We start from the raw sequence: 15939 nt of genomic DNA on the forward strand, positions 1-15939 counted from the left end.
TAAGAGAAATTGTACATATATCCTATCTTATTCTTATGCTGGTAACATACTATTGCGCAGGTTTGGACCTCCTTGTGTTCTACGAATGCACTATTATAACTCATCTCTCAGAAATGTCAGCTATCTTAAACAAGTAGAGAAACATTGTATGACATCTTTCCGATTTATCAATATCGTAGCAACATACTTTGTTTCCTCACGGTGAATGAAACGGCGTTGATCTTCGCAAAGCATAAACCGGAGCGTGGTCAACGCGTTGAAATCTTAGTGCTTCCAAGTTAAACCAGCGACGTATATATGCTGAGTAATCCTACGTGTGATCTTACCTGCAGCACAAAGTCGATGAATGCTTTCGTCACAAACCCTATAATAAAAAAAAATAAATAAATAAATAATTTGAACCATTAAAATAAAATAAAAAATAATGAACATACATGAATAAGTCAAAAGTTTGAACTCTTATGGGATTAAGAGTGTAGTCTTATATCATACAGAATTAAAAAAAGGGGATCAGATTTGATCCAAAATCTAAAGTCAACCTCTCCAATCTAATATTGCCCTCCAGACAAGTGGGTTTGTATGGATAATATAATAAAATCCTAAGGCGTATTACTTGCTCGATAAATAAATAGCAATTTCGTGCACTGTGCGTTCTTGTTGATGCGTAGAAGCAACGTTAAATGGCCCTTTTGTTTACCCTGTCAACGTTTATTAACTATAAGAATAACACGAAAGAGGAAGTAATGATGGGGACGAAGATCATGATAACATCATCCTTTTAAGGGAAAAAAAAAGATGCTATATGGAAATGAATAAAAATAGGATGCTAACTGAGAATTTGTAAACAATAAAGAGCTTATTATTCTTATATTTTTTGGGAATTTACCCTTTTTTACTATTAATACTAACTAATTATATCAACTCTTCTAATTAAACTTTGTCATCTCAACTACACAATTATTTATTTGGTGCATGGATCAATAATTATGTTGATGAATACAATTCAAGATCAATACAGGTTCAGACCAGATTCGGAATTGGATTTCGCAATCAGGTGCGTGCATTGCGATTCTTTTCGGTCAAAAGCTCAGATTCATCTTCTATGTCAACCTCGCGGTCCTACCCAAACACTTCAAGTAAAGGTATCGATCGTATCGCACGCTGTACTTTGGCTTATTGTCATCTTCGAGGGCGGGCTACAGCTATCCGTCACCCAGCTTGTCGACGTAATCTGCTATAACAATGCAGCGAAGAATCCCGTAGCATGAAATGCCGGCTGTGCTCGGCATTCTCGTGTCGAACAATGGACTAAAACACCGTGCAGCTCGTTCTCGCGAAACGGCTGCATTCCGCTGCCATCGTAAGTCTCTTGCCGCTGATCAAACGAACTGTCCTCTTTGTTGCAGATTTAGATTAATGAATGCTGTTTCATAAACGATTCCTAGAGATTGTTATCAAAATCGCATAGCAGATAGGGTTCGACTGCAGTTTATTGGCTTTGCCTTTTCGTAAACTCTGCTACATGCCGTTCTGTTGCCTTTTTGTTTTGCGTTAAATGTGTTTGTTATTATGCCTCTATAAGCATATAGCTTCCTTGCTTGTCCCATGCTCTAGAAATCAAAGCTTGCCAAACACAGGTTTGAAAGAGGACAAACCAAATCTTGGACGAGTTACTGGAACAATTTTTGGAACTGGTGAAATTGCTTGAGTGAGTGTAAAATGTTCAAGCCCATCTTAGCGGTTTAATTTCCCCTGGTGTATCCAAATGCAGGCTAGTACGAAAATTCTTGGTATTTGTTTCTTTGAGGCTGCACTCTGCATCCTATAGGATGGCAATTGGATCTTATGGAATTCTTACCCATTACGAGAATAACTAATCAAACAGGCTCGTGTGAGTAAGAGTTCCCCAAGTGCCTCCTTGCATTGCTTATCCTATCCTGGGAGTCTCGTTATATCAGTACTTAGGACGGACCCATTGTCCAAATTCATGGGCAACCAAGTTGTCTAAAGTAAAAAAGGTCAATAGAATGCTTAATCCAACCTTGAATCATGGGAAAAAGGAACATTGTCATCATTTAAGAAGCGAGGAAAACTTCTGCATTGATCAGGTTTTACATATGCTCATGCAATTGTTATAAGTTCTCCAAGTTGGCTGTAATTTAGATGGTATCACCTAACTACGTGACTGTAATCATATGCTGTGTCATCTCTTCGGTCTTCACAAAAGTAGTTCATGGGTTATAGAGGCAGCAGTTAAATGACATCTGCATCTTAGGTCTCTGATCTTGTATATTGCTAGTTAGGTAAACCATGTCTCAATGGTCATAAACAATAAATATGGAGATATGATTTTCTAAGATTAACTTATTCTACATTAGGAAATACTTGTGTAGAAATCATGTATGGAGTTCCTTGAGATCTGACCTAGGTTGTCCATCTGAGGAAGATATTCCCTTTCACGAGATTGGTCATGGTCTCCATTCCGCTGGGGTGCAGTTACATATTTCTGTGCTAGTGATGCAAATAAAAAAAGAAAAATTAAGAATAAAAAAAAAGGATAGAGAAGCACTACACAATGTTCATGCTTTACTTTATATTAGTTGTTCTGCTCGACTCTAGCCCAAACTATTACATGATGCTTTTCTCAAAATTGTATTCCAAAGGACTTTCTGTTAGGTGCTTTATTCAACCTTAGCCCAAACCACCACATGATGCTATTCTCAAATCTGTATAAAAAACAGCTCTATTCTACCCTCTGTAGCCCAGACCAACACATGATGCTTTCTCAAGTATGTATAGGAGCACTAGGAGGAGTTGGTATTTGATATATAGGTTGAAAACTTTTGCACCATCTAAATATATAAACTATATCAGTTTTTCTCAGAGGGTAATATTTATTCCGCAATGATATACACTCAAATTATTTAAATATACTAGTACATGCATGCATGTTCATCTGCCAAGGGATGGAAATTAAGATTTTCACTAAAACTGGAGGGTGGAACTTTGCTTCAATTATAAATAATAAAATATGGTTTTGTGCCAATTAGAGTTTTTCATTACAAAATCAAACAGGTGGCTGATTTATCAACATTCAACCCATTATTTTCTTCCATTACTTTCCAAAGTCATTATTTTATCATGGATCTTTGTAAGTACATCGAAAATTTTCTCTGAACAATACTTTTTCAGTGACACTGTGTTGCTTTCTTTTGTCTTTGTAATGACAAGAAGCTAGAAAAATCACATCCTGAGGTTAAATAAATTAAAGTATATGAATGGGAATAGAGAGGGAAGAAATGGCTGATTTTATTTATAGCTCAGATTTAAAAGACAAGATTCCATCTTCTTCCTAGATAACTAGAAAGAAGGATGTCAATCAGGTAATTAATCATAAGAAAATTTTCGTAAGAAATATCACCAATTAACAGGGCAGGAGGTCTGCTACAATTATATAATCGCCAGTACTGTTGATACTATTACATCACATTCTTTTATTAAGAAGGTGAGAGACATCCTATAACAGCAAGTTTTATGTTGTTGGATCCATGTATTAGCGGTCTAACATAATTTCCATGACAGAAGAGTAAAGAAATTGCAATATTCCTTTTTTAGAAGAAGAGGAATTACAATTGAGTAAGAATATATTAGAATGGAGATGTAAAGTTTGATAATTATGGAGCAATACTCAGAAATCAGAATAGTGGATTATTGCCAATAGCTGTCCATTGCAATACTTACAAATCCATGGAGTTTAATATGCAAGAATTCATTGGCTAATCATATAATGATCTCCTTATTTCTAGATGCTTCTTTTCTTACCACTTGTTGCATTTTTATAAAGTAAATATAATTTTCTCCAAGGATAACTGGCAATCATAGTTGACTTTAACAATTGCCTGATCAATTTTGTGCTGTTCAGGAATTTGTACGTATATCGTCGGCTGCAACTGACCATTTCTTTACACGGTCCCTTGCTATCATTGCCTGGAAAATAGATGGTCTACATGAAATGTCTCTGAAACAATAAAGACAACTCAAAATGTATGGCGGACGATTTAGATGGCTGGTCTTACCTCTTTATCCCAGTCACATCGAATGGTCAAAATGGCCAATATCAATGTCTGAATGCCTGTTCCACCAATCATTCCAGCCCAAATGCCCTGTTATAAGAAAGTTTAGTTGGATATGACTTAAGAATTAAGATAATATAAGGCCACAAGAGAAAATTGTGAGTATTTAACATGATTTCCTAATTTAATAGTTCTCACATTGGATAGGAATTGACTCTCTTTGTGTCAAAATTTTCTTTTGTGTAGTTGTTCCTATGGCATCTTAGTGACATCGATATCCACTATTACCACTATTTGTCAGACATGAAGTTTTTCTTGATTATATTGTCATTTTATCATAGACATCACTGACCATGATTTATGTTTGTTCATGTTAGCCTTCTCAGATTCGCTCAAAAGATTGCCTGAACTGGTCAGTTTGAAAGATTAACTGATCCATACATATAAGAATCCTAAAATAGTATAATAAGAAGACATGCATGAATCATTCAACAAAAGTTCCCATTATTAATCTAACCTAGTATAATATTAACCAAAATCTTTTAATCAGAAAACAAATAACCAACCCAAGCTAAAGGCCCTGAAGAAATTTGGAGCAAGATTTTTCCCTTGGTTCAAACATATAACTGCCATGCTTCTAAAAAAATGTACAGAAATCAATTAAGAACTGAATATTCTGCACTCATTTGTGCTCTGATTTTCTGTTTAAGATGCTTATATAAAGTGAAAAATAACACTTAATGGTGCATGTAATTTTTATTTTTATTTAGTGATTATGATATTTTGTTTTCTCTTGAGAAACATGATTTACTAATCTACTGCATGGAATGGATTATCCACCTATGCAGATCATATTTTACATCTCGCATTTTTTTTAGGAAATATATGTATGTTACTGATTGTTACTCTCTCTTTGTTGTCCATCATCTTACCCTCATGACAAAGCTAGTTGTCTTACATAGCAACCAATAAAAGTAAAGAATAGTGAAACATACCAGAATGCCAAGTTCAAAAATCCACCCTAGAATCAATCCAAAAGGGATGCCAATGAAGTAGTATGTTCCAATATTCACAAATGCCACCAATGCTTGCCACCCTGACCCAACAGCAACACCTTAAGAAAGATTCTCATACAATTAGCAATCCATGAGCACTGCTGGAGGTAATGATTGGGTATTTTATTTACTAATCATGCGTTAAAGGTTCATTATTTTTTTAAAAAATGAGCTCAAAATTGAACCAGATCTCCTTACTTTATTTCTCTTTTTTGTTTTTGTAACTATTATCAAACAGTAAATTAGTATGCTAATTTCATGCCTTTTATTTTTTTCAGGTAATCTTAGATGCAAGAATTACATGGCAGAGGATCTGCTCACCAGAAAGAACTGGTTGGACACTGTTGAGAAGAATGCTGAATGCCAATAGGATACATAGCCTGTTAACAACCTCCTGAATGACTTGACTTGTTGAAAAGATAAGAGCAATTTTGTCATGAAAACCGATGATTAGAGACCAGAAGACAAGGCCAACAGTTGTAGATGTTGCCACAGAGACAATGGTAGCAAATCTTGCGCCTTTTCCATTGCCTGCTCCAAGCTCATTAGCAACCCGGACTCTTCGTTCTCACCCAAAAGTAAGCATCAGTGAATTACGTGAAATCAGTTTATATGTACTACTCTTGCTTCAAAATGACCAAGTGCTACTTAGCAGGAGGGAGTAAATAAGAGTTCAGATCCAATATAAATTAATGAAGGGACAAAACTGATTTGTTAAAACACCTTGGATGCAACTTTCAAACCTAGAGTTGTCTAGTATGATATTAATGCTTGTAACTAGATATTCGGCACTTAATACTCATGTGTGCTGTCGTTTGAACTTATGACTCTCGACATGATACCCTGTAGAATCTGCAACAAGCAAATCTGAAGCATGTGATACCAGGAAAAGATTGTGCAATAATGTTATTGCTTTATCTAGGTTCTAGCGTATGTTGAGTTGAGGAATCTCATCTATGTTGATAGCAAGCATTTATTTGTAAAGATTGCAACTCTAGTGATCATTGTCAAATACATTTACCTTAGCTGACAAGGCACAGAGGAAGAGAAAATCTGGCATAAGTGAAAAATGAACTATACCACTGCCACATGGCTGGTTAGAATCCATATTTACTTGTTTGACTGAATGTAATCTATCAACATTAGCAACTTTAAGTCCTATAATATAGTCCTTAACTTCGAGTGGTGGAACTTCCACTATGCGGAATATATGATCCACCTGGAGGGCAACTGAAAGACATGCTCTGTGCTGTAGTGGGGGATGTGATCATGTGAGTACACTTGTCTAAAAGCCTCAAGTCAGCAGAAGATTGTTACTGTCATGTTGGATAGATTGTTAACCCAAATGCTGTAATTAATCTAGCAGTTCAATGCATATGTGAGAGAAGATGATCCAAAGCACACATGGATTCTGTAAATGAGGTTCATGACTTAGGTGATAGGAGACTATGGATTTAATCCCTTGAAACTTTAGAAGGATGATGACCTAAAGCTGGAGGAGGTAGACTAAGTGAAAACAAACAACATACCCTGTGCCAGCAAAGAAGGCCAATGGAATCATCAGCTCCCAGGAGTTTATATTCATGCTGTACAACCAGAAAAAGCTTGTTCAGATATATAGACTCAACTCATCTTGCCACCAGTATAATTATATTCATGTTGCCTCATACTTATATCTGAACCAGAAAACATATTGGTTGAAATCACAACATGGTGAAAAGACTAAAACTGGTTTTCAAAACAATATATATAAATAACCTTTCAGAGTTTGAAAACAACATATTTGTCCTAATAAATTTTGATGTAACACCCTTCTCATATGCCTCTTCCAAATATTATGATCCTTTGCATAAATCCTTCCAATTAAAATTCATAAAAAATTAATCACTGCCAAGTATAACTAGTTTGAACTTAAAAATATATATAAATATGTAAAGTGCTCCTACTGTATCTGTAATCAAACTAAAGAGTATCAATGTCATGTAGAGTTTTAATTAAACTGATAAAGATTAACCACAATAATATGTATACAAGTTTTTATAATTTGTAGGGATGTACATGCTAAACTTATATTTAGTGGGACATATATTATTGTATGTTTGTCCATTTATTGGATGACAGGGCATTTTAATTTATTACTGTGGTGGCATTAAACTCATTTTGTGTGTTTTATATAGTATTCCATTGACCCACTCAAAAGGTGATTGTAACACAGAGTTCATTCTTCTCACCAGACAGAGAGAGCATCCACAGCTATTTCAGCATTCTTTAGATTACCTGCCAGTAGAACAAGTATCCTGTAATACCAGTTCTCCAAGCTGCTCAACAAGAAATAACATAAATGTTGAGATAATAGAATATAATAAGGTCATCAAAAGTTAACAATTACTGCAGTAGGCTTAACTGAAACAGTGTCATCTTTCTTTAGCTTGATTTGAAAATATGGCATTTGAAACATGTAGTTTTGGGCATGCTCTAATTAGTGTCAGTCGCATTAATTATTGGATGACTAAGAAATAACATCAATACACAAATGCATAAATGAATGTACTGATGGGTAGAAGGTTCTTCTCTAGAAAAAAAAAAGTGAATATAAAGTTTTTGGAATCAATTTGAGAACAATTAAGAGCAAGTCAACAGTGATAGCAATAATATTATCTTGATGATGCCACTCTTTTCCTCTTCAAACGTTATTAAAAGCTTAAAGCAATGCTTCTCCAAATTTATTTCCTAGCTTGAAACCCATCTCTGTAATACTTCTCTCGTGTGGTACTTTGTTTTTAGTGAAAGTCATTGATTTGTCTTTTATTATTTGAATTTAATTTGTAGAATAAGACTTGTATGGTTTTTTGTTTTGTTTTGTTTTGTTTTAGGGCGTTGTAAATCCGAGCATAGAGGGACCAAAAACAAAGGCTATCAAGGAGAAGTAGATAACACAAGCTGAGAGATTATATATGTATGTCTCATTGATTCAACTATGATCCTCCAACCTAATGCAAATTCCATATATTTGTTTATGCAAGCAGGCACTGTGCACGGTGAGTTCGAGCCATGAATGGGAAAGGAAGAGAAGGAACATACAAGAGATGGGTAAACAAAGTGGAAATACCAGAGCATGACACCGGATGAGACCGACAGCTTCAGAAACCCCCACAGCTCGGCGAATGCTTCAAAGGAGAAGCCCTTCCAAGTACGAGGACAACCCCCGCAAACAACGTACCCAAACTGACCCACCACCGCCACCCACCAAGAGAAGTCGAGCGTCAGCGTGGCGACGGTGAGCCCCAGCTTCAGCTTCTCCAGGAGCAACCAGCTGACGAGGACGTGGACAAGGAGGGCGAGGACGGTGAAGGCGGCGTTGATGGAGTTCTTCAGCTGGCACTGGAGGAACCTCTGCAGCGGGAACAGGAAGACGAAGGAGAAATGCATGGGCAGCAGCCACAGCGAGAGGTATCCGGCCTGCTCTGCTATCTCCCGCGACTGCCCCAGCAACTCCAGCAACGGGGTGGCGTACAAGTACAAGGGGAGGAGGAGGATGGCGCAGACGAAGAGCACGACCCAGGATCGTTGCATGTACACACCCAGCATGTGGTACCGCTTGGCCCCGAAAGCTTGCCCGCACAGCGTCTCCATGGCACTCGCCATGCCAAGCTGCGCGGGGAGGGACCATGTTAAACATCCTTGATATGAAACCAAGCATGCAGGTACGTGTCTACGTGTGTAAGTATGCATGTATACCGCGGCACAACTTATCGACGGGTTTGATGTAAAATTGTGGAATAGGTTGTGAAAATGGATGAATTTTATATGATGAATAGGGAAATTTTTTTAAATTATATACTCAATTTATGCAATGATCAATTACTCAAATCCTAAATTGATTGGGTTTTTATCGAGGATGTTAATCTTAGACTAATGTAAGCTTAATCTTGGAATATCTTTCGAGTGTAAGTATAATTGAAATATCTTTTGAGTGAAAGGTTTTACGAGAGAGTCTACTAATCGAAACGATCGATAATATGAAGTGAAAAACAAAAGATTATTTTATTTAAGGGAAAATAAAATTAAAGAATATAGATGATCGTTGAAGAGAAGTAAGGGAACGATCGAGAGTTCCTCTGATATCATATAAAATTGAAGAATATATAATGAAAAAAAAGGATAAATTTTATTTATCAAAATATGAAATAGATTTTCTTTAATCATGCACTCAAATCATATAATCAGATCAATTATTTAAATACTACATTAATCAGATTGATTGAATATTCCTACGTTGATCTTCTATCATTTGCTCCCATAAATTTTATGGCAATCAAAAGATTATTTTGTGGTTTTCATATGCATCGTTGTCGTCGATGGCCAACTCCGGCGAAACTACTAGTTTTTCTTTCCCTTCTTTTCCGAAGGACGTGAGAGAGATGAGGGTGCATACCATAAAGCCGAACGCAAACGACGCCACCACAGTGGTGGCGATGGAGAAGGACGCCAGCTCGAGATCACCGACGTGCCCTGCGTACGCCTGTGTGATCACGCACATTCCATACAAGGCGAGCCTTCCGATCATCGACGGCCCCACCACCGCCCACAGCTTCTTCGACTCCTCCCACACTCTCCTCGCTAACCCCGTCCCACCATTTGTCAGCAGAGGGACGCTCTCCTCTTGGACCTCCATGTCTCATCTTCCTCCGCTGGTTCCACCGTCCTGTTTATAGACAAGCTTGGAGCCCCTTCAGCGAGAGCTTTGACTTCTTTCACCGACCCTGTACTATCAAACTTGGTTCTAACCTAACCGGAGGCCATGGTAGGTAACTATTGAGATTAGTACTTGCAGTGGCTTCATGAAGATTACCAATCTCGTTGCGTCCCAGAAGATATAGTCCGGGGAGAACCCAAATCAACGCAGTTGTTGTCTATCCGTGGGTCGTCTCGGGAGTCTTATCGGTGGCTGTTCACACACATGGTTCCATGTACCTTACCGCAATCAAGTCCGCTTCAGACAACTCTTTTTCCACCTACAAAAACATCTGCTTTCTTTTCAGTGATCGAGAGAAAAGGTTAATCTTGGCTTCGTCGTTGCAGAAACAAAGATACGGTGCCATCCAGCTTACCGTATCTGATAAAACATGAGCCAACCACAAGCCAGAGATGGCAACACTCTGAGTTGGTTCAGCTTTCATGATAAAAAGAGAGAGAGACTTGTCATATGTACTTGCATTACATCACCAAGGAGACAAAAGATACATATCCTTAACATCTTGATTATATATGTTCCTCTAATTGGACAATGTCAACATTTTCCATATGCCCAAAGCCTTTGTCATTAGGAAGGAACTTTTGGGACGCAACAATACTGTCATCAGCTGTCACTTTCCCGTGAAACATCATCCGAACTGCTCATTGTGATCGACGTTTGACTTGTTGTGGGCGTGAACACCGTGACCTCAGTGAGAACGATAAAATATTATTACAAGTAAAATAAGCATTTCAAGGAAGCACTGATTGGCATAGTTTTTAAAATAAAAAATTGTAAATATGATATTGAGAGCATCAAATTAATGTTAATTTTGTCTTCTTTCTAAAAAAAAATCATATTTTGTGGTACTCCAATATGGGGTGGTTAGATGATTCAGCATCATTAATAACAATTTATAGAGATTAGTGTTTAGATAGACTAGTTATGGATTATCTTATGTAATTAGTTATTTATAGTATTTCGAATCTTATATTTTTAAAAATTATATTAAGATCCCTATACTTACGAAAATAAAATATTTAATTTTATCTTTTTTCATATTGTTGATTATACTAACGAAAATATCGCACCGGTAAATCTTATGATATTTTTATCAATAAAATCGATAACACGAAAATAAATCGGATTAAATATTTTATTTTTATAAATATAAAAAGTATAATATATTTTTTGGATTAGAATGCTAAACATAACTAATAAGATAATATGTAATTTGTCTAGTTTAAACCGGCGAGGCACGGACCGGATGTCGACTGGACCGGACCTCGCAATAAAAGCCGGCCCGCGGATCAGCCCGAGTTGGGGCGCCTCTCTCGATCAAGGGGGACATGGCCACCGCTTCCCTCTTCGCCGCCCTGCTCCGGCGATGTTGCTCGAGAAACCCTAGCGCTCCCAGCCTCCGGACCTCACCGTTTGCCTTACTCGAAAGCTCTCGGCCCTTCTCCTCGGGCCCTCCGACGAGCGAAGTGTTGGCCGTCGAAGAGGGGACCGCCGCCTCCGAGGACAATCTCCGGAGCCGAATCTTTCGGCTCCGATTGCCTAAGCGGAGCGCGACGGACGCCCTCGACAGATGGTCCGGAGAGGGGCGCACGGTGACGGCGTCGGGGCTCCGCCAGATCACCAAGGACCTCATGAGGTCGCAGCGCTACAAGCACGCCCTCGAGGTAGGATTCTGATCCAACTTTTCGTGTTTATCCAAACCTCGAATTTCTCTGTGGGTTGAATCGTGGAGGTGGAAGATAAAAGAAAAGTTGGGATTTTTAGGACCCGAGAAGACGGCATTGCGAGGGATACTGATGTAGCATCCATCAGTTGATGTAATTTTCTTCTCTACCATCTTTCCTGGACTTATGTTCGGATTTTTTTCTTGCTGAACCTAACTAAAAGATAAGCCAGTGAGAGTCGATAACTTATTATTTCCTCATCATTTTACATGCCGGTCTGGACAATAAGCAAATGTTAAATGAAATATTGAAATCTATAAGACTGATCTCACAGAAAATGACTAGCAGAAATTATATATGCATAATTGCTTCCTATCTCATGCTTGAATGGTTGAAGGAAGCTGGGGAAGTTGTTGATGACTGGAGGCAAGCTACAGCCCAGGAGTTTGACATCCTCTGATTGCAATAGGCTATTTGAGGTATCAGAAAAAGGCTGGATTGGCCAATAAAGCAGATAAGTTCCATGAGCTGATGGTTCACAAGGGTTATGAACTTACAAGTAGCTTTTTGCTAAGTATATTCAGTAAACTGTAGAGAGTAAGATGGTGCTTGTCAGAAATCCATTTTGTCCAGAAACCTGGAAAAAGGACATACTCAACTTCACATTTCGCTTGTTGTTTTTGTGCCTTAGAGAATTATGATAGGTTAAATATTAAGTATATTAACTTTACGGAATAACCTTATTCAGCTTATGAGTTTTATCTTCCTTTTAAATATCATCTTATATTTTTCAGTGTAATTTTCTTCTCTGCCATCTCTACTGGATTTCTGTTCTAATCTTTATCTTAATAAGATTAAGATGCATTGTTTGTTTGCTTGTTTAGTCTGGAATATGATGATGCCACTTAGTGAATAACTACATTCGCCTGTTTACAATTTCCTGCACTTACACTCAGGTTTTCATTGATATGCATTTTCCCTATCATACTTCTTTGTTGTTTAATGCATGTATTAGAATTACGCACAGTTTTCTCTAGTATTCTGGTTTCAGGCAGATCTTATTTAGTTTACTGTTAAAACTAACAAAGGTTGACATATCTGCCTAAAGGATGTTGTGTCCCCTGAACATGCAGATTATAACATGGATGGATTCAAATGGCCCTTTCCAATTATCATCCTCAGATCATGCACGCAGACTTGATTTGATAATTAAAGTCCACACTATAGCTGAAGCTGAAACTTATTTCAAGAAGCTAACTACCAGTGCTTCAAAGAAGGCTGCAGCTTTTCCTCTTCTACATTACTATGTGAAAGCAAGAGACTTGCAGAAAGCAGAGTCCCTAATGTCTATGCTGCAGAATTGTGGGTTGGCCGTGGATGCTCACCCTTTTAATGAGATGATGAAGTTGTACATGGCCACAGATAAGTTCAAATCAGTTACTCATGTAATCCAGTACATGCTACGCTCCAAAATATCTCTTAATGTTCTTTCGTACACCCTTTGGATGAATGCATGTGGTAAGTTGTCTGGTATTGCTTCTGCGGAAATGGTTCTGATGAAAATGATAAATGACAAGAATGTTGAGGTTGGTTGGAGCACATACTCAACTTTGGCCAATATTTACACAAATTCTGGATACATTGACAAAGCATATGATGCACTCAGAGTTGCTGAGGAAAAGCTTTCTGTGACAAAGCGTCTTGCCTATTATTTTATCATGACTAACTATTCTGCTCTGAGTGACAGGGATGGGGTTTTGAGATTGTGGGAGTCCAGTAAAAAGGTACCTGGTAGGATAACTTGTGCAAACTACATGTGTGTGATATTATGTTTGGTGAAAGTTGGTGACATTCGAGAAGCTGAGAGAATCTTTAGGACATGGGAATCAGAATGCAGAAATTATGATGTCAGGGTTTCCAATGTTCTTCTAGGAGCTTATATGAGGAATGGATGGATGCATAAAGCTGAGTCATTGCATCTTCATACTTTGGAGAAAGGTGCCCGCCCAAATTACAAGACATGGGAGATTCTGATGGAGGGATGGGTGAATAACAGGCAGATGGATAGAGCTGTGGAAGCCATGAAGAAAGGTTTCTCTATGTTAAAAGATTGTCAATGGAGGCCTCCAGCTGCAATCTTGATGTCCATTGCAGAGTATTTTGAGGAGCACGGCAGTGTTGATGAGGCAAAAACATTTGTCAAGGTTCTTCGAGGTTTGGGCTTAATGGATTTACCCTTGTACAAGTTGTTTCTCAGAACACACATAAAAGCTGGGCAAGTTGTTCCAAATATTCTTAGGATGATGGGACAAGATCAAATAGACCTGGATGAGGAAACTCTATCACTTATTCAACGGATGAGCAATGTCAGCAGCACTGTGGATGATGATTTTCTTTGTCAGAATTGACAATTTATTGAAATTAGGCGTGCTATAATTTCAAGATGCATCCTAAGAAATAGGATCCTTGTTCGTGATGAAAGCATCATCTACTTTTTTAGGTGAAACAGGAAGTGAAATCTCAAGGTTATTTCTCAGACCAGTTGCAGTTTTGATACCCTCTTCAAAAGCATAGTTCTTTGCAGTGAAGTCAAGCAGTTACACTAGAGATTATTGCAGTTTTGATGCACTATTCAAAAGCATAGTTCTTTCCATGTAACCTTCCTAATACTAGAATGCAGCGAAAGGGTGACAGATGCTTTTAAGCAGATTGAGCTGATAGCAAAAGGGTTCAGGAAGTCATTGATCCGAACACTGATTCGAAGGCAAGTATTGTTAATTAACTAAATTGTTGTCATATGTGGCAAACAATAGGATCCAACCGAAGGCAATATCTGCAAGCTAATCATCTTTCATCCAAAAATCTCACCAAATTTTTTTGAAGGCCATCATGAAGCTCCTTTATTGCCTTGAATTGTTTCTGCTGTCCGAGAATACATTAACTCTTGCTTGCAAGCATATGGTGGTTGAGGTCCTGATGAAGTACATAATCATGGAATCTTCTCTTGTGGACGTTTTGCATTGGAAATAGGTGATGCCCTTCTGAGTAAGGATTTCTTGGCAAGAGAAAGTGATTCTCCTAGTTGCCTTGTTGAAATATTACTATATGATACCGAATTTGGATTGTTGCAGCTACCATCTTGTGTATATAGCAGGATATTGCACTTCTGTCAGATTTTAGGAATCAAGAGTGCATTTGTTGCTCGACTCCTCTCATGTTTGTTTTGATTCTCTCACTGTTGTTCCAAATTACATAGTGATATATGATGCGTTTGGAAGTCACTTTTGAATCACTTTTGATTCTTTCAATGCACATTTCAAATGTGTTAGCAAGTCCATTTTGAATCGCATTTGACCTGGATATTACATTGTAAATGTTCAAATACTATGCTATCTCAAAGGTGACATGAACATTTTAACATTTATGGGATGCTAATATAATTTTTCAGATTCTCAAAGTATGATATTATCTAAAATCATAAAATTATCAATATGAGTTAGTGAGAAATTAACATGACTTATGTCTTCTACAACATATAATTTTATTTATTTTTAAAAATTATTTTATATTTATTTATATGATCATGTTATTTACGTATGTCATATAATTTTTTTATAAGATTACTTACATTTATCAATTATATTTTTAATTAAAAATAAAAAATTTATTTTTGAATAAATATTTAAAATATTAGAAGGATAAATTTGTTACATAATATTCAATGAAGTTTAGAAATACAATTTTGTCAAATACAACTTATCTAAATACATATTTAAGATGTAGTTTTCATTTATTATCAAATATAAAGCATTTTACAATTGTACTTTCTCTTAAGTACTCGTGTATAAGAGAAAGTAGAGGATCTAAAATAAATAATTAGGAGAGTCATTCACATCAAAATCATATCTTAAGGAATTTTATCATAGTTGGATGTTTTTTATTGATCGTTAATCATAATCTAATTACATCTATACTATATTTTACCTAATTAGATAAGATCATATAATTAAAAAAAAAAACGATGTTGTGTTGGTAGTTCCAAGTGGTTGAATGTTCTAATGGTTTGTAACAGACCCAATTTCATTCACAACAGGAAGCCAATGGATTCCATAGTTAAAGACAATGTTTTAAATCTCGATTTGATACCGATTTCAGTAATTGGTTGGATTTGATACCATGCTGCTATACTTTTTAGTATGGTATAGATGGAACGGAGATGTATGTATGGTCTGATACCGATCTTTGGTTGGATTGGTAAATAACTGATCGATACATCCATCTAACTGTGGTTACTACAAAACAACAGACAACATTCAGATCCTCAACAGATGCATTCAATTCAGTTGACAGATGGAAAGTTGCTAAAACTGAAGTCCTTCGTGCCATGCTCA

The 15939-nt window shown here is 37.0% G+C and overlaps 2 protein-coding genes and 1 long non-coding RNA gene across 3 annotated transcripts; 2 read left to right on the plus strand and 1 right to left on the minus strand.

Annotated features, from left to right (window-relative positions):
- Positions 1-1152: 1152 nt before the first annotated feature.
- Positions 1153-6061, plus strand: LOC135678718 (uncharacterized). The gene is made up of 2 exons (XR_010515056.1): positions 1153-1360; positions 5407-6061. It is a non-coding gene; the product is annotated as an uncharacterized LOC135678718 (long non-coding RNA).
- Positions 3668-9936, minus strand: LOC135678717 (protein DETOXIFICATION 27-like). Its single transcript, XM_065191823.1, has 8 exons — positions 9564-9936; positions 8238-8779; positions 7360-7446; positions 6658-6714; positions 5450-5688; positions 5069-5187; positions 4077-4163; positions 3668-3987 (listed from the first exon to the last, which is right to left on the minus strand). The coding sequence occupies exons 1-8, from the start codon at positions 9801-9803 to the stop codon at positions 3919-3921; spliced, it is 1440 nt and encodes a 479-aa protein (XP_065047895.1). The 5' UTR covers positions 9804-9936; the 3' UTR covers positions 3668-3918.
- Positions 9937-11193: 1257 nt separating this feature from the next.
- On the plus strand, positions 11194-14885 carry LOC135678719 (pentatricopeptide repeat-containing protein At5g27460-like). The gene is made up of 2 exons (XM_065191824.1): positions 11194-11548; positions 12682-14885. The coding sequence occupies exons 1-2, from the start codon at positions 11213-11215 to the stop codon at positions 13954-13956; spliced, it is 1611 nt and encodes a 536-aa protein (XP_065047896.1). The 5' UTR covers positions 11194-11212; the 3' UTR covers positions 13957-14885.
- Positions 14886-15939: the final 1054 nt, after the last annotated feature.

The sequence above is a fragment of the Musa acuminata genome, chromosome BXJ1-7, assembly GCF_036884655.1.
Source record: "Musa acuminata AAA Group cultivar baxijiao chromosome BXJ1-7, Cavendish_Baxijiao_AAA, whole genome shotgun sequence".
Taxonomy (NCBI): Eukaryota; Viridiplantae; Streptophyta; class Magnoliopsida; order Zingiberales; family Musaceae; genus Musa; species Musa acuminata.

What these genes read in the sequence shown, in the direction of transcription:
- LOC135678717 (XM_065191823.1), bottom strand. Translation starts at nt 9,803, where the DNA reads ATGGAGGTCCAAGAGGAGAGCGTCCCTCTGCTGACAAATGGTGGGACG. An exon ending in GTGGATGCTCTCTCTGTCTG is followed by an intron (nt 6,715 to 7,359) that starts GTGAGAAGAATG and finishes CTGGTTGTACAG; the next exon opens with CATGAATATAAACTCCTGGG. An exon ending in GCCTTCTTTGCTGGCACAGG is followed by an intron (nt 5,689 to 6,657) that starts GTATGTTGTTTG and finishes GTGAGAACGAAG; the next exon opens with AGTCCGGGTTGCTAATGAGC.
- LOC135678719 (XM_065191824.1), top strand. Translation starts at nt 11,213, where the DNA reads ATGGCCACCGCTTCCCTCTTCGCCGCCCTGCTCCGGCGATGTTGCTCG. An exon ending in GCTACAAGCACGCCCTCGAG is followed by an intron (nt 11,549 to 12,681) that starts GTAGGATTCTGA and finishes CTGAACATGCAG; the next exon opens with ATTATAACATGGATGGATTC.